Below are 19,352 nucleotides of genomic sequence, written 5' to 3' on the forward strand. Positions count from 1 at the left end.
TAGCGTCCAGCAGCTTTAATATGCAGCAGCACAGCATCACAGAAGGAAACAGCTTTATTTAATAGCCAAGGTGGAATCAACTTAGTCCTGACAATCAAAATACAATCTGCCATTGATTTTTTTTGAATTACCCAGTAATTCAAAGTGAATGAAAATTAGAAGTTATTGCTTAAAAAAATTTGAATTCAACAATTCAAATTGGTTGACAAGTAGAAGAGAAAGTTAAACTCTCCTAGCAAACATTAGCACTTACTTACAGCACGTCACATTAACACTGCCGATTATATATTTAAATTGCTCTAACATTAAAAACTATTAAATATGCTAGTATATCTTTAGAGATTTGTGACAGGTTTCCTTTCTGCAGAATATACCTTGGATCAAATGCCAGCTAAATACCAACACTTTTACAAGGATGCAGTTCCAATGGGTTGCAGATAAAAATGGCACATTTTGGGTTAAATTTATAAATAAAATATTTTATAACCACCCCACCCCCCAGCAACCTAGTTAACATTTTTATTTCGAATTATTTCACCACCCTCTACTTCAATTTGCTCGTATAACCATTTTCGGTCACAACGACATTCAATGCCACATTTCTGGGATCCACAGTTGGGGCAGGGGTAGAAACAGCCCAAACAATGGTCGTCCAAACAATCACACCGATCCAGTCCACTAAAGATGAGGAGTCCTTGACTGTCATAAACTTTGCTCTTTATGGGCATCGTCTGCCTGCAAGAAAAAACACTGAGTCTGAACAAGTACGCACCAACATCAAACCATAAAGCCATTAGATCATACAATACTATAAGAGCAGAAGTAGGCCATTCAACCCATCAAATCTGCTCTGTCATTCCATCATGACTGATTTTTTTTTATCCCACTCAACCCCATTCTCCTGCCTTCTCCATGTAACCTTTGACACCCTCACTAATCAAGTCTGCGGTAATGAATTCCAAGGATACCCTTCTACTCCAGGGGTCCCCAACCTGGGGTCCACAAACCCCATGCTTAATGGTTTTTGCCCATGGCATAAAAATAGTTGGGAACACCTAGTTCATTCTGTAGCTGGGCCCTCTGTTCCTGGGCTCCCTCAATCTGTTCAATCTCTTCTGCACCTAACGCTCCCCTACACCTTCACTCTGCCAGCCATAGATTTGTGCAGCATAGGACAGTGTAAAGAGATTATCTTTATAGAATCAAAGGGCAGAATTCAACAAGTGGTAAAAGAAAATCATGCCTTGCATGGTACAACTATTTTACAAACATGTAGTGTTTTGCACATTTGTCAACCTTAAAAGCACATGATACTTCTATTTACAGAAACTATATTTCATTATTTTGTATGTCTAGATCATATCCTGAATAAAGTTCAAACTGATCTCTTCTTTTACACCTACAGCTGTATGTCAAACGGTACTGTGCTGCTGTTCCATGAGGTGAATTTTAAACTTATTGATCATGTCTCATTATTGGCTACACACTGCAGTTATTAACATGCGACACCTTGAACTTGACTCACTGTTCAATAAGTTCATGGCGCAACTCAACAGTCTGGGCTTCTCGCTGTATCCCTTGATCCCATGAGATTCCAAAGATCTAATCGATCTAAATCTTGAATATATTTATCAACTAAGCCCTCAGAGCCCACTGAGGAAAGCATTCCAAAGAAGTAATTTCAAATTCTCAATCTCCAGCAGCCAAGCCCTTCACCTTTAATTCTGACCTCTCAATCTATACGCCCGACTTGAAAAAGCAGCCCTCCATATTGACTGCAAGTCCTCAAAAGATGTTTTATATTTTAACAACATTTTGTATAGAACAATTCTCTTTGAAGAATTATTTAAATAAGGCAATTTAGTCTAGTTTTATTTCTTTAAGCATATTGCCTCCTTCTCTATGCAAGAAAGATGAATTGTAATGTAATACAATAGCATTAAGCTATTTTTCCTTTGCCATACACAGAGATACTCCACACCCTTGCAGTTATTATTTATGACTAACCTTGACCTTCTTCAGTTACAGACTTCCATAGATATTCTCAGCCTAAAGAAACATTCCTTTAATAATGGAAAAGCAAAGATAGTCTTAATCCTTATACTTTTCTTTTGGTTTTGACCAAGAATAATTTACATGGATGTCTGCAATGCTCTGTCTCTGCCCCATTTCCATATAAAATTCAACATCAAGATTTAAAATTGTTTAATGTAATTTCCAGTATACAGCATAGAGAATGAAATAATTGTTACCTCAGATCGGATGCAGCACAAGTAAAAATTCAATTAAATAAAGAGCACAATTTTAAAAAAATACAATAGATAAAGACACACGAGATAGCTTATATACATTGGTTGATTGTAGGTCCATAAAGTGATGCTAGGCACAGGAGTGTCTGTACTAAGTTGAGTGACAAGTGGGGGCATTTGGGGGTGTGGAGGAGTGGATTAGTTTGTGGAGGTGTTGATCAATCTTACTGCTTGGGGAAAGTAACTGTTTGAGTTTGGTAGTCCTGGTGTGGTTGTTACGAGCAGGATGGGTGGGATCCTTAATGTTTCTGACCCTCTTCCAGCACCTTTCTGTATATACTGTAGGCACGCCCTTGAAGGGACATAGGCTGGTGCCAGTGATGCGTTGAGTCTACCCATTGAAGAACTAAAGGAATGTCAAGAAAAAACTAGATAATCCGAAAATAAATTTAAACTGAACAGGATTTAGAAAGAGCAGCAAGATTTATTTTGGTTAGAAACAGAAGAGATTTGCAAATGTGGAAAATCCAGAGCAACGCACACAAAATACCGGAGGAACTCAGTAGGTCAGGCAGCAGCTATGGAGAGGAAGAAACAGTCAATGTTTCAGGCCGAGATCCTTCATCAGGACTGGAAAGGAAGACTGGAGATGCCATAATAAGAAGGTGGGGGAGGAGTAGTACAGGCTGGCAGTGATAGGTAGAAGAGGTAAAGACCTGATAGTAGAAGAGAGCGGGCCTGGGGAGAGAGGGAAGGAGGAGATGGGCAAGGTGTAATTTAGAGATACAATCCAACTTTCTTGCTATGGAGGCTTTCAATTTAAAGCAAAGAAATTATTAAAAACATCAGCAGTTTTGTTTTGATTCAGGCTTGTAGTTTAGATGGCTGCAGATAAAACAAAGTACTACAGGAATTATTACGAGTAGCTCTTCGATTAGGAACATAATTAATGATGAGTTATTCCCATCTTACCATTGAATGTGCAGAATTAAAACCATGTGGCTCAAAGTGTAACTACTAAGATCTTTAACAAGTGAACTAGCCTGGTATTTCATTAACCCAGTAGACCTGAAAATGGATTCCAGAGCAGTTACAAATGCAGTTTGTAAGTTATCTGATATTACACAATCTACTTGAGAATTATGTGAAAAAAAATACACAGTAAGGATAGTGGCATGCATGTGTTTCTCACTATCTCAATCAATCTGTGATTAATGTCACATGCACTGTAGGTGAAAGCAAATCACTGACCCACAGACAGATTTGATGACACCTTTTTAATGATGAGGTTGCTAGTTTTCTGGATACATTTGCAGAGGGCTAAACAATGCAAAGGCAAGCAGCTGGAATGGTCATGTGCTATACTGGCTCTCAAAATCTAAACCAAAATCCTTTGAGAGCTGAAGGGCCTGTACCTATGCTGTACAGTTCTATGTTCAATGTCGACAACCTTTTGTCAGACCAGCTAAAAAGTAAATCAAGAACACCCAAAAACTTATCTCTCCTACCTACACAATGTCCAGATCCCTCCATCTTCCTCATATTCATGTGCCAATCTAAATGTCTCTTAAAAGTCTCTAATGTATTTGCCTCTATCACTATTCCAGTGCATTCCAGGCATCCACCACTGAGTAAAAAACTTACCTGTCATATCCCCTTTGATCCTACCCCCTCACCTTTAAAGCATGCCTTATGACATTTCCACCCTTGGAAAAAAGATACTCCCCCTCTATTCTATCTATGCCTCTCATAATCTTATAAACCTCTAACAGGTCTCTCCTTGGCCTCCGCCACACCAGAGAAAACAACCCAAGCTTACCCAGCCTCTCATGATAACGCATGCCCTCTAAACCAGGCAGCATCCTGGTAAACCTCATCTGCACCCTCTCCAAAGCATCACCATCCTTCCTATTGTGGGTGACCAGACTGTATATGCAGTACCCCACTTGTCCTTAAGAATTCACAAAGGACATCTCCATGGAAAAGTCATTTTCTGGTATTTTTCAGACACAGGAGTTTCAGAATTAGGTTACTCAGTTCATTACTGTGCTCTACCATTTGATCGTGGCTGATTTATTTCCCCAGTTATATATTCCCCAGTTTTCCTCTCAGCCCTATTTTCCTGCATTCTCCTATAATCCTTGACATCCTTACTAATCAAGAAGCTATCAACCTCTGCTTTAAGTATACCCAATTACCTAGCCTCCATAACCCTCTGTGGCAATGAATTCCACAGATTCACCACCACCTGGTGAAAGAAATCCCTCCTCATCTCTGTTCTAAAGGGATCTCCTATTCTGAGGCTGTGCTCTCTGGTCCTATACTTTCCCACTATTGGAAACGTACTCTACGGTACCTTGTGAAAGTATTCAGCCCCCAACCCTTTGTTCACACAAATGAGTACTACAACCAGAGATTCTGATCAATTTAAATGAGAATATTTAGTTGTGAATCATGTGCTCCTTTTTTCACAATAGAGCCCAAAAACAGGGAAAATTATAAAGCATGCAAAATTAAAAATTCAAAAACTGAAATTACAGTAGTTCAAAAGTATCCATCCTCTTTGCTCAGTACTTAGTTGAACTACCTCTCGCAGCCAGTAGTCTATTGGATAAGTCTCTACTAGTTTTGCACAACGTGATGGAACAAGATTTACCCATTCCTCCTTACAAAATTGCTCAAACTGTGCCAGATTAGTTGGGGAGCAGTTGGGACAGCAATCTTGAGGACTTGCCAGAGATGCTCAGTAAGGCTAAGGTCAGGACTGTGACTGGGCAACTCAAGGACATCAAATTTCTCCATTTGAAGCCACTCCATGGTTGCTCTAGAAATGTGTTTTGGGTTGCTGCCCCGCTGAAAGGCAAAGGGTCTCGGCCCAAAACGTCAACTGTACCCTTCTCCATAGATCTGCTGTGTTCCTCCAGCATTTTGTGTGTGTTGCTTGAACTTCCAGCATCTGCAGATTTTCTCCTGTTTGACACAAACTTCCTCCCCAGTTTAAGCTTTACTGGCAGAGGCTAGCAGGTTTTTATCCAAGAGATTTCTGCATTTAGCAGTATTCATCTTCCCATCAAGCTTAACCAGATTTCCAGTCTTTGCTGCTGAAAAGCATCCCCATAGTGTGATGCTGCCTCCACCATACTTTACAGTAGGGATGGTGTTACTTGGCTGATGTGCAGTATTAGATTTGCGCCACATGTACCGTTTAATGTTGACACCACTTTAATCTCATCTGACCACAAAATCTTCTTCCATATCTTTACAGTATTTTCTAGTGATGCTTTGCAAAGTCTTTAAAGGCAAGGAGATGTTTCTATTTTAGTCTTCTTCCTTGTCACTCTTCCATAAATCCCTTTTTGTACAAGTTCTGAGAGACTGTGGTGCCATATCTTCAGTTTGGTTTGGTCTGCTGAAAATCTACCACACTGTTGGACTTTACGGACAAAGGGAAGAAGTGATCCTCCAGTTTTCTACAGCAACAAATTGGGTGAGTTGGTAAGGTAGTACATTGCACCCTTAGAAAGTTAGCATAGTAATTAAAAAAGGGGGGGGGGGTGAATACTTTTTCAGCCTCACAACTTTGGTTTTAAACTTTTAGTTATTTGTTGACAGACTTTGGTATTTTTCTTTTGATTTGGCATCATGCACGACGATTTGTAGATTAGCTCAAAAATCCTACTTCAATGTATTTTAAACACAGAAAATGAGACAGTAAAACATGAAAATAGTAGTGGGGACTGAATACTTCTTCAAAGCACTGTATCTAGACTCTCAAAATTCTATCTATGCATCTTGCCTTTACAAACATGTGGAAACTTCTGTTATAAAGCACAGGATTATTTTATTATCCATAAGTGGAACCAAGCTTAAGGACAAGTTTTGTACCAATTTTGTAGCTTCTCCATCCATACTTTCCCAAAGCGAAATCATTAAAAACCATCTTAAACTACCACCAATAGAACTTTATCAAAATAAATTATTTTCTTTCATCAGAAGCAGGCCTGGACCAGGCTTAATCATTTCCCATAATGAAGGTGCCATGTTACCATGACACTACTACAGCTCAGGTCTGAGTTGGGAGTTCAATTCTGCCGCTACTGTAAGGAGTTTGTACATCCTCCTTGAGGTTAATTGTAGATTGTCCTGTGACTCTAGGCCGGTGCCAGGGATAGCAGGTTTGCTGTTTTAAGGAGAGACTGCAGCGACCTAGTATCTAGTATGTATTCTCCAAAATAATTTGCAAAACTATGGTAGACGCTATGGTAGTGTAGCAATTAAAGCTTGGGTTGTCGGAGTTTGGAGTTCAATTCTGATGCAGTCTGTAAGGAGTTTGTACGTCCTTCCTGTGAGTGTGTGGGTTTCCTCCTACGGTCCAAAGACTGTAAATTATCCTGTGATTAGGATAGGGTTAAACAGATGCGTTGCTGGACAGTGCGGCTTGTTGGGCCGGATGGCTCCCTAAATAAATAAAGAAAATCAAAACACATCACCAGGTTACCTGTCTGCATTAGACTGACTTGGCTGTTTCGTCTGTTGCTTCCGTTTCACTCTCCGACTGGTTTCTGGAGTAAATTCTTTTATCTGACGGCCTGGATTTGCAAACTGTAATGACCTAAGTGCTTTTGTGGTCCGTGCCTATGGGAATTAAATGCGATCAAAAAGATAAAGAATATTCATACAAAGACAGCTTCCTTCTGACCCAAGCTTGTTCCAGAATAAAAAGAGTGGGTTGTGTCAATTCCAGTCCTTTTCCCCTCCCTTTTCTCAGCTGGAGAACCTTGTCAGATCCCTCTTCAGTACCAGCATTCATTTCAAAAGGACAGAATAGAAAAGCAAGGATGTGATGCTGAGGCTTTATTAGGCATTGGTCAGATCACACCTGGGAGTGATATGAGCAGTTTTGGGCTCTTATCTAAGAAACGATGTGCCTGCATTGGAGAGGGAGCAGGGGAGGATCACGAGAATAATCCCGGGAATGAAAGGGTTAAAGCATGAAGGGCTATGGGCCTATATTTGTTGGCGTTTAGAAGAATGGGGTTGGGGGAGATCTTATTGAAACTTGAGGAATATTGAAAGGCCTAGATAGAGTTGATATGGAGAAGACGATTCCTACAGTGGGGGAGTCTAGGACCAGAGGGCATAGACTAAGAATACAAGTACAACCTTTTAGAACAGAGATTAAATTAAATTTCTTTAGCCAGACTGTGGCAAGTCTGTGGAATTCATTGCTACAGGGGCCTGTGGAGGCCAAGACATTGAGTATACTTAAAGTGAAGGATGATAGGTTCTTGATTAGTAAGGGTGTCAAAGGTTATGGGAAGAAGGCAGGAGAATGGGGATGAGAAGGATAACAAATCAGCCATGATGGAATGATGGAACAGACTCAATGGGCTGAATGGCCTAATTCTGCTCCTATGTCTTATGGTCTCCCGAATTGAGTCGTAACAGTACCCAAAACTTTCCTGAACGGTAGCACACTGTAGCTTTCTGAACTGCTGCCAACCAGTGAGGAAATTTGTTCAACAGCAATTAATAATGTCTCCAGGCCTTTTTTTTCTGTCATTCTCTTTGTTACAGTAGGACGAAAGTCATCTGTGACATCAAATCATTGTGACCACTAGGCCTTTCCAAAGAAGTGCATTTCAATGTGGAACAGTTTGAGAAGTGTTTTTTTATATAATTTATACTCCTATCCCTGACATTATCCTGGCTATATTCTTAATTTTACATGGTCATGTGCTATAACACCTTTCTCTCAAGCTATAGTAATGCACTGAATTGTGGCCCATTGTAATGGTGTTCAAGTTTAATTCCACAGACTGTTGTATATCATCCTGCAACAGTTTGGAACATTCTAGTCATCAATTATTTCCTTAAATATCAGCATTTATCACAACTGCACAACTAACTTCACAAGAAAATCACAGATAAAAACATTCAGCCTTTGTTGTAGGAGCGAAGGAGGATCAGAGGTGACTTAACAGAGGTGTAGAATACGATAAGAGGTTAGCCAGAGACTTTTTCCCAGGGTTGAAATGGCTAATACAAGGGAGCATAATTTTAAGGCGACTGGATGAAAGCTTATGGTGATGACAGAGATAGGCTCTTTGCATAGAGAATGGAGAGTCCATGGAACGTCCTTTCAGAGGTGATGGTAGACAGACACAGGAGGGACATTTTAGAAACTCTTACATGTGTGCATGGATGAAAGAAAAAACTGGAGGGTTATGTTGGAGGGAAAAGTTAAGATTTATTTTAGAATAGGTTAAAAGGTCTGCACAATGTCATGGCTGAAGGGCCTGTACTGTTCAGTGTTCCATGTGTTCTGCCTTAAAACTTTTTTTAATTTTGTCATCTTAAATCAAAGCAGTAACTACTTTATCAGCTGGGTGGTATTCAGAATTTTAGTTAGTTTATTTTTTTGAGCAATACCAGGAATTGTTCTCAAACCTAATCAACACAAGGTCAGAAGATAAATGTGTAGTGAATATATTGACTTGCTACATCACAGCCTGGTATAGAAACACCAATACTCTTGAACAGAAACATCCTGAAAAAGTAGTGGATACGGCCTAGTCCATCACAGGTAGAGCCCTCCCTACCACTGAGCACATCTACATGTACTGCTGTCACAGGAAAGCAGAATCCATCATCAGGGACCCCAACCACCCAGGACATCAGTCACTGAAGGTGAATGAGCAAGTGCAGCAGGCAGTGAAGAAGGCTAATGGAATGTTGGCCTTTATTACAAAGGGAATTGAGTACAAGAGAAAAAAATCCTTTTGCATTTGTACAGGGCCCTGGTGAGCCCACACCTGGAGTACCGTGTACAGTTTTGGTCTCCAGGGTTAAGGAAGGACACCCTGGCTGTCGAGGAAGTGCAGCGTAGATACACAAGGTTAATTCCTGGGATGTCCAGACTGTCTTACGCAGAGATGTTACAGAGACTGGGCTTGTACACGCTGGAATTAAGGAGATTGAGAGGGGATCTGATTGCAACATACAAGATTATTAAGGAATTGGACAAGATAGAGGCAGGAAATATGTTCCAGATGCTGGGAGAGTCCAGTACCAGAGGGCATGGTTTGAGAATAAGGGGTAGGTCATTTAGGACAAAGTTAAGGAAAAACTTCTTCTCCCAGAGAGTTGTGGGGGTCTGGAATGCACTGCCTCGGAAGGCAGTGGAGGCCAATTCTCTGGATGCTTTCAAGAAGGAGCTAGATAGGTAACTTATGGATAGGGGAATCAAGGGATATGGGGACAAGACAGGAGCCGGGTATTGATAGTAGATGATCAGCCATGATCTCAGAATGGCAGTGCAGGCTCGAAGGGCCGAATGGTCTACTTCTGCACCTATTGTCTATTGACATGCTCTCTTCTCACTCTCCATCAGAAAGAAGGTACAGGAGCCTCAGGACTTGCATCACATGTTCAGGAACAGTTATTACCCCTCAACTATCAGGCTCTTGAACAAAAGGTGATAACTTCACTTGCCCCATCATTGAAATGTTCCCACAACCTATGGACTCACTTTCAAGGACTCATATTATTGATATTTATTGCTTGCTTGCTTGTTTGTTTGTTTGTTTATTTATTTATTATCATTATTTCTTTCTCTTTGTATTTGCTCATTTCATTGTCTTCTGCACCCTGGTTGAATGCCCAATAGATTCATTGAGTATGCCCACAGGAAAATTAATCTCAGAGTTGTATATGAGTTGTATATGTACTTTGATAATACATTTACTTTGAACTTTGAATTTGTATTCCAGTGGGGAAACACCACTGGGGCAGAAGTGGCATCACACCAAAGTCCAAATCTGAAGTGTAAACTTCAGAAGTCCCACAAACTGCTTTGGCTTATTATCATCACATGTACTGAAATACAGTGACAAGATTTTGTTTTTTGTGCACTCCAGGCAGATCATACCATACAAAAGTACAGTGAGGTAGTAAGGAGAGAAACAGAATGTAGAATGTTGTGCAGCCATTACAGAGAAAGTGCTGTGTAGTTAGACAGATGAAGTGCAAAGACAACAAACGGGTAGATTGACAGAGCAAGAATACATCTTTAAGGACACTTCAAGTCTGTTCATTTAGCAGTGGGATAGAAGTCATCTAGATCTGGTAGTACATATTATCTTCCACTGATGTGGGGGGGAGGGGGAGGAAGAGAGAATGATTATGTTGGCTGCTTTCCCGAGGTAGCAGAAAGTGGAAACAAAGTCAGAGGAGAAGAGGTTGTTTTAAGGATACCCATCAAAGTGAATTATTTGCTCAATATAACTTTAACAGATACCACCTAATCTTTAAGTAATAGAACACCACAGCACATAAACAGGTCCAGATAGTCCATACCAACCTAATCACCTGCCTAGTCCCAGTTGCCTATACCTGGACCATATCTCTCCCATCTATGCACCTATCCAAACTTCACTTTAAATGTTGCAATTCAAACTGCATCCAACCACTTCCACTGGCAGCTTGTTTCACCCTCTGAGTGAAGAGGTTTCCCCTTCAGATTCCCCTCATCTTTCACCTTTCACCCTAAACCTATCATCTCCAGTTCTAGATTTCACACAATCTGAGAGGGAAAAGCCTGCATACATTCACTCCATCTGTAGTCCTCATCATTTTGTATACCTCTATAAGATCTCTATGATCCTTTCCTATGCTGGGGGCAAATTTTCACTATTCTTCTCCATGTGGTCTTCATGTCCGCTATTCTTTCCCAGAAGCTTTCAAGAAGTCCCAAGACTCAAATACAGGCATGTCCCCACATGAGCTGCTACCTTACAACTCTAGAAACATAGTGCTCAATGCTGAATGGAGTTTGCATGCTCTCTATGTGGGTTTCCCTTCAGTGCTCTAGCTCCACCCACAGTCCAGAGATACACAGGCTGCTAGGTTACTTAGAGACGGAGCGATGCCCCTAGTACATGAGTGAGTGGTAGAACCTGGGTGGGATTGATGAGAAAGTGAGGACAATTAAACACATTAGTGTAGGACTGGCTCGCTGGGTACTGGCTCACCTGGGAGTTGGGCTAAGGGCCCAACCTGCATGAATCAATCACCCAATGACCAACAGGTCAAACACTAAAAAAGCTGTTGGAATTAACTGATGGGATAATGGATTACTATGCAACATTTGAAATTTTCAAAGTTCAAAGTAAATCTATTATCAACGTACATATATGTCTCCATATACAACCCTGAGATTCATTGTCTTGAAGACATTCAGTAGAAGAAATACAATAGAATCAACGAAAAACTACACACAAAGACCAACAAGTAACCAATGGGCAAAAGGTGGCAAACTATGAAAATAATAAATAAATGAATGCATACATAAATAAATACATACATACTGAAAACATAAGTTGCAGAGTCTTTGAAAGTGAATCCATAGGTTGTGTTAAGTGATTCAGTTCAATGTTGACGTGAGTGAAGTTATCCCTCTGGTTCAGGAGCCTGATGGCTGAAGGGTAACGACTATTCCTCAACTTAGTGGTAAGCAGCCAATGGCTCCTGCACCTCGTTCCCGATGGCAGCAGCAAGAAGAGCTGGTAGGGGTCCACGATGACGGACCCTGCTTTCTTGTAGGAGTGCGTTTTGTAGCTGATGCTCAATGATGGGGAGGACTTTCTCCATCATTGAACTGAGCTGTATTCATTACTTTTAAATGAGTACCCAGCTATTCTCAACTACGCATGTTACTCAACTCAAAGCTAAAACTAGCACAGAACATTTTGTAAAATTGCCCATTAACCCACAAAATGACGAAGAATGCTATTCCCAATTCGTGCCGTTTATCAATTTTCATGTTATTTCAAATTCACGATCTGCTTGCCAGCATCTGCTGTAAACTCGGGCTGCTTTAGAAGCAATGGATTATTACAATAATTTAGTAGCTTTAAAATTGTTAAAGACAATTCCAGAATTTCAGGTGGTGACGAGTGGGCATTCAGGAACAAGATATACCAGCTAGTTGAGTGGTGTCGTAACTACAATCTTGCACTCAACTTCAGTAAAACCAAAGAAATAATAATTGTGGACTTCAAAAAGAGAAAGATGTGGAACACACACCAGTTCCCATAGAAGGATCAGAAGTGGAAAGAATGAGCAATTTCAGTTTCCTGGGTATCGATATCTCTGAGGATCTAACCTGGACTCAACATATTGATGCAGCTACAAGGAAGGAACAACAGTGGTTATATTTCATCACAAGTTTGAGGACATTTAGTATTTCATCAAAAACACTCCCAAATGTCTACAGATGTACCAGGGTGAGCATTCTAATGACTGCATCACTGTCTAGAATGGGGGGGGAGGGGTGTTTACTGCACAGGCTCAAAGTAAGCTGCAGAGTTGTTAACCTAGCCAGCTCTATCATGGGCACTCGCTTCTGTAGTATCCAGGACATCTTCAAGGTGTAATGCCTCAAAAATTTTGCATCCATCATTAAGGACCCCCATCATCCAGTTCAGGCCTTGTTCTCACTGCTACCATCTGGTAGGAGATACAGAATCCTGAAAGTACACACTCAACAATTCAGGAACAGCTTCTTTCCCTCTGCCATCCAATTCCAAAATGGACATTCAACACACGAACACTTATTTATTTCTATTTCTGCACTAATATATTTAATTTTTTAAATATTTTATATGTTTTTCTGATTCTGAAGATGCTCCTTCAATTTTGTCTTTTTTTAAAGAAACAAATCAAACATGAAGAAGCATCACTGCAGAAGGGCCTGATGCCTGATTAAGGGTCTCCACCTGAAACATTCGCTCTCATTCCCACTCCATAGTCACTGCTTGACCTGCTGAGTTCATCCAGTATTTTGTATATGTGTTACCCATCACTCAAACTCCACAATAGACAGTCCCAAGCCCAGCTGCGAAAGGAGGAGGGTTGAGTATGGGGCTAGCAACCCCATCCTGTAAAAACCCAGTGCCACAGATATGCCAGCAGAAGCTGCAAAGACCTCATCCCTGGGAAAGGAAGGATACACCAAGATGGGCTACACCTGGAAACAGCGTGAAACGCAGGCGCAGGACAGAGGACTCTGTCGGCGGCCTATATCCCGGTAAAAGTGATGGGCTTAAGCAAGTAAGTAACCAATCACTGCATCAACTTGAAAGATGCTGCACTTCATTACATTCATGCTTTCACTCCGATAACAATAAACTGATTTTTTTCTGCTAATGTAAATTTGGCAGTCATACAAGCTTCAATGGGTCGGCCATAACCAGAGATGTGGCTGGAGAATGAATTTCTCCTGCTTGTATTAAAAGTTACACCATTTAAAAACCTTTACAAATGTGCACTTGCTCGCCAACCTTTTCCCTCAATAAATCTCTCAGCTACAATTAGAATACGGGACAAAGGCATTGTCAATGTTGACAATAATCATTTCTTATGCACGTTCATGCAAAAATACTCTTGGGAAACTCATCATCATTCTGACTGCTCTAACAGCTCCTTTGGGAACTGGATGCGCTCTAAAACCTCAACATGCCATCCCTGATGAGGGCTAAAAGTGAACAAAATGCAATAAAAAGCACAAGCCAAATACAAGTGCCAGCTGTTGAAAAACATAGCAGATGAAAATGCAAAGAGAAGTGCCTTATTGCGCACAAACAAGAAAACTAATGGAAATTGGAGTTCAATTTGAAATAACGGCGAGTCAGAATAAATTAAGGAGATAGAGAGCTTAGTGACATGGTGTCACGACAAAAATCTTTACCTCAATGTCAGCAAAAGTCGAAGCTGGTCACTGAGTTCAGAAAGTTGGGGGGGGGGGGGGGGGGAGGCAATGCGCAGTACTAAGATTGAGGGAGTTGAGAGCTCCATCACCAAATCCCTGCCCTGGTCCAACCATGCAGATGCCCTGGCCAAGGGAGTGCATCAGTAACCAATCAGAACGAGTCGGACCAATATAAACACCAGCATTCAGCAGAAACACTCAATTGCACACTGACGTCACCTTGACTGGTGATAAAATGTTTGTGACCTAATCTCCAGGCTCAGCGAACAGCCTTACAAAAAAAAAACTGTATTTCCTCAGGAGAACCCAGAAATTCAGCATGCTGCCACTGAACCTGACCAACTTTTACAGGTGCACCCCAAAAAGCATACCATCAGGATGCATCACAGCTTGGTATAGCAAATCCTCTGCCTGAGACATCAAGAAGCCAAGAAGAGATGTGGGTACAGCACAGGGCATCACGGAAACCAGTTTTCTCTCCATCAACACTGTCAACACTACTCACTGACTCTAAAAAGCAGCTGACATAATCAAAGACTCCACACAGCCCAGACATTCACTCTTCTCCCACGAAGCAAAATATACAAAAGACTGAAGGCACATACCACCAGGCTCAAAGACAGGTTCAATCCTGCAGCTATAAGACTCTTGAATGGTTCTCTTGTACTTTAAGATGGAGTGTTACCCTACTGTACAACACCACTTCCTTCACTACATCACTCATGTTTGTTTTATGCTGTACCACATGACATGGGCGATCATGGTCTTTCCATGGCCACGATAGTTCTTGGCAATTTTTTCTACAGAAGTGGCTTGCCATTACCTTTTTCAGGGCAGTGTCTTTTCAAGACAAGTGACCCCAGCCAATATCAATACTCTTCAGAGATTGTCCGCCTGGCCTCTTTGGTCGCATAACCAGCACTTGTAATACCACCTGCTCCCATGGCTTCACATAACCCTGATCGGGGTGGGGTGGGGGGGGGGATAAGCAGGTGCTACACCTTGCTCAAGGGTGACCTGCAGACTAACGGAGGGAAGGAGCACCTTACATCTCTGGTACAGACGGATCTCCACCCCACCACACAGCTATATCACTGTCTTACAAATAAGAAAGCAGCCACTTACAATTGAGAAATTGTTTCTTTCAGGGGTAGGGAATCTCTGCAATTTTTCTGGGGAAGAAGGGCTACAGGGGAGACATGAAGCTGATCATATTGAACAGTGGGTCGGCTCAGGGGGCCAGGTTCTTACTCTGGTTCTTAATTGCACGTGCTCTTCCTATATGTTCACACAGGCTTCATCTGCGTCAGAACCTTAGAGCCTATATTCTCCTTTGTGACCCCCTTCCTTTCCAGTCCTGATGAAGCATCTCGACCTGTTTATTCATTTCCATAAACAACGCCCAACCTGCTAAGTTCCTCCAGCATTTTGTGCCCATTGCTTTGGAGCAAAATTATGCCATATGGCTCATCAAATCTGCGCTGCCATTCCATCATGGCTGATCTATGATCCCTCTCAACCCCATTCTCCTGCCTTCTCCCCGTAACCTTTGACACCCTGACTAATCAAAAACCTATCAAACTCCACTTTAAATATGTGTAATGACTTGGCCTCAATAGTCATCTGTGGTAATTATTTCCACAGATTCACCACACTCTGGTTAAAGAAATTCTTCCTCATCTCTGTTCCAAAGCACAATCCTTCCATTCTGGCACAGTGCTGTCTAGTCCTAGACTCACCCTCTATAGGAAACATCCTCTCCACATCCACTCTCTCTGTGTCCTCTGGTCCTAGACACCCCCACCACAGGAAACATCCTCTCCACATCCACTCTCTCTGTGTCCTCTGGTCCTAGGCTCACCCACTATAGGAAACATCCTCTCCACATCCACTCTATCTGTATCCTCTGGTCCTAGACTCACCCACTATCAGAAACATCCTCTCCACATCCACTCTCTCTGTGGTCCTAGACTCCCCCACTACAGCAAACATCCTCTCCACATCCACTCTCTCTGTGTCCTCTGGTCCCAGACTCACCCACTATAGGAAACATCCTCTCCACATCCACTCTATCTGTGTCCTCTGGTCCTAGACTCCCCCACTATAGGAAACATCCTCTCCACATCCACTCTCTCTGTGCCCTCTGGTCCTAGACTCCCCCACTATAGGAAACATCCTCTCCACATCCACTCTCTCTGTGTCCTCTGATCCCAGACTCACCCACTATAGGAAACATCCTCTCCACACCCACTCTATCTGTGTCCTCTGATCCTAGACTCCCCCACTATAGGAAACATCCTCTCCACATCCACTCTCTCTGTGTCCTCTGGTCCCAGACTCCCCCACCACAGGAAACATTCTCTCCACATCCACTCTCTCTGTGTCCTCTGGTCCTAGGCTCACCCACTATAGGAAACATCCTCTCCACACCCACTCTCTCTGTGTCCTCTGGTCCCAGACACCCCCACCACAGGAAACATCCTCTCCACATCCACTCTCTCTGTGTCCTCTGGTCCTAGGCTCCCCCACTACAGGAAACATCCTCTCCACATCCACTCTATCTGTGTCCTCTGGACCTAGGCTCCCGCACTACAGGAAACATCCTCTCCACATCCACTCTATCTGTGTCCTCTGGTCCTAGTCTCTCCCACTATAGGAAACACCCTCTCCACATCCACTCTCTCTGTGTCCTCTGGTCCTAGACTCCCCCCACCACAGGAAACATCCTCTCCACATCCACTCTATCTGTGTCCTCTGGTCCTAGACTCCCCCACTATAGGAAACATCCTCTCCACATCCACTCTCTTTGTGCCCTCTGGACCTAGACTCCCCCACTCTAGGAAACATCCTCTCCACATCCACTCTCTCTGTGCCCTCTGGTCCTAGACTCTCCCACCACAGGAAACATCCTCTCCACATCCACTCTCTCTGTGCCCTCTGGTCCTAGACTCACCCACCACAGGAAACATACTCTCCACATCCACTCTCTCTGTGCCCTCTGGTCCTAGGCTCTCCCACTATAGGAAACATCCTCTCCACATCCACTCTATCTGTGTCCTCTGGTCCTAGGCTCACCCACTACAGGAAACATCCTCTCCACATCCACTCTCTCTGTGTCCTCTGGTCCTAGGCTCACCCACTATAGGAAACATCCTCTCCACATCCACTCTATCTGTGTCCTGTGGTCCTAGACTCCCCCACTATAGGAAACATCCTCTCCACATCCACTCTATCTAGGCCTTTCAATATTCAATAGGTTTCAGTGAGATACCCACACATTCTTCTAAACTTCAGCAAGTACAGACCCAAGAGCCATCAAACACTCCTTGTACGTTAATCCTTTCTTTCCGTTAACCCTTTCTTTCCTGTGATCACACTTGTAAACCTCCTCTGCATCCTCTTCACTGCCAACACATTCTTTCTTAAATATAAGGCACAAAACTACTCATAATGTAGTCTGACCAATACTTTATAAAGCCTCAGTATTACATACTTGCTTTTATTTTCTAGTCCTAACAAAATGAATATTAACATTGCATTTACCTTCCTTACTACTGACTCACCTGCAAGTTAACATTTAGGGAATCCTGCACAAGGACTCCCGAAAACTTTACACATCTGATTTCTGAATTCACTCCGTTCAGGAAGTAGTCTATGTCTTTATTACTTCTACCAAAGTGCATAGCTATACACTTCCCTACACTATATTTCATCTGCCACTTCTTTGCCATTTATCCTAATCTATCTAAGTCCTTCTGCAGCCTTTCTACTTCCTGAACATCACCTGCATCTTCACCTAACTTTGTATCATCTGCAAACTTGGCCTCAAAACCATTGACTCTGTCATCTAGATCATTAACATAAAATATAAAAAGCAACAGATCCAACATCAACCCCTCGGAACACAACTGGTCACCAGCAGACAACATGAGAAGGCCTCCTTGATTGCTACCCTTTGCCTTCTGCCAGTTATCCAATCTCCTGCCCATACTAGTAATAGAAACATAGAAAACCTACAACACAATACAGGCCTTTCAGCCCACAAAGTTGTGCCAAACATGTGCTTACCTTAGAAATTCCCTAGGGTTACCCACAGCCCTCTATTTTTCTGTGCTCGATGTACCTGCCCAGGAGTCTCTTAAAAAACCCTATCGTATCCACCTCCATCACTGTTGCCGGCAGTCCATTCCATGCACTCACCACTCTCTGCATAAAAAAACTTAACCCTGACATCTCCTCTGTATACTGTGGGCTCTTGTTTAGCAACCTCTTTAAGATTCAGCTTTTTAAAATCAATTGGTTGCCCATCCTAACATGGGCACACTCTCTTTATATCAGTATCTGTCTTAACCTGTAGTAAAGTGCCAAGCATTTCAATCTGTTTAAGTCACTGCGTGAAGATCATAGCAAAGACCACATAGTGGTGTCCACAGATGCCAGATTCCAATGACATTTGTCGTGCTGGCAGATCTTTCCGTTCAGAAATTGGGAACTAACTGAGGTACATCATACCATCAGTGAAGAGGGGAAGGTCAACAGAATCTGATTTCGGCTACTAATGTAGACATAGTTACAAGTCACAGCAATAACAAAATCACTTCTAAGGACTCTTCATCTCATGCTCTTGTTATTTATTGGTTATTTATTTATTAACATTATTTCATTTTTATTTTTTGTATTTGCATAGCTTGTTGACTTTTGCACACTGGTTGTTGTCTGTCCTGATGGGAGGGGGCTGGGTCTTCCATTGAGACTACTGTATTATGTTTCTTGGATTTACTAAGTATGCCCACAAGAAAAGAAATCTGGTGACATATATGCACTTTGGTAAGGAATTTCCTTTGAACTTTGAATGCTAAATACACTGAATACATCCTGTAAACAGATTCTGTATGCTGAAAAGCCAGAGCAACCCACACAAAATACTGGAGGAACTCAGCAGGTCAGGCAGCATCTTTGGAGAGGAATAATGCTACCTTATTCTTCTCTGTTGATGCTGCCTGACCTGTTGAGCTCCTCCAGTATTTTGTGTGTGTGGTTAATAAGGAAAGAATGCAGGGATTTAAAATACATGCTCAGGGTTAATTACCCTGTATTTTAATCAAAAAGTACCAGAGTCTATCAACTACTACTCAAATCCAGGAGTGAAAAGAAATCCAAAATAAAGCAATGCTTCTAAACAAAATAGCAACCAACCTGAGTGCTGAAGAATCACAAGTAACAGAGTCAGGTATATGTAGCACAGAAACACGCCCTTTGTCCCAAACTCAACCATACAAATCAAGGTGCCTGCCTGAAGTAGTCCCTTCTTTCCATGCTTGGCTTTTGACACA

At 42.0% G+C, this 19,352-nt stretch overlaps 1 protein-coding gene across 3 annotated transcripts in view; it reads right to left on the reverse strand.

Annotated features, from left to right (window-relative positions):
* The window catches only part of LOC132397409 (ARL14 effector protein-like), a 21,768-nt gene continuing 2,416 nt past the window's right edge, over positions 1 to 19,352 (reverse strand). For 2 of the 3 annotated variants that reach the window (XM_059976144.1, XM_059976143.1), the window contains exons 2-3: positions 6,748 to 6,884; positions 1 to 735 (exon numbers count right to left, since the gene is read on the reverse strand). In XM_059976144.1, the coding sequence (XP_059832127.1) occupies positions 507 to 735; positions 6,748 to 6,884 (366 nt within the window). In that variant the 3' untranslated portion in view covers positions 1 to 506. The remainder of the gene's footprint in view (positions 736 to 6,747; positions 6,885 to 19,352) is intronic. The other variant, XM_059976145.1, reaches the window with a different exon arrangement.

Source organism: Hypanus sabinus, chromosome 7 (genome assembly GCF_030144855.1).
Source record: "Hypanus sabinus isolate sHypSab1 chromosome 7, sHypSab1.hap1, whole genome shotgun sequence".
NCBI lineage: Eukaryota > Metazoa > Chordata > Chondrichthyes > Myliobatiformes > Dasyatidae > Hypanus > Hypanus sabinus.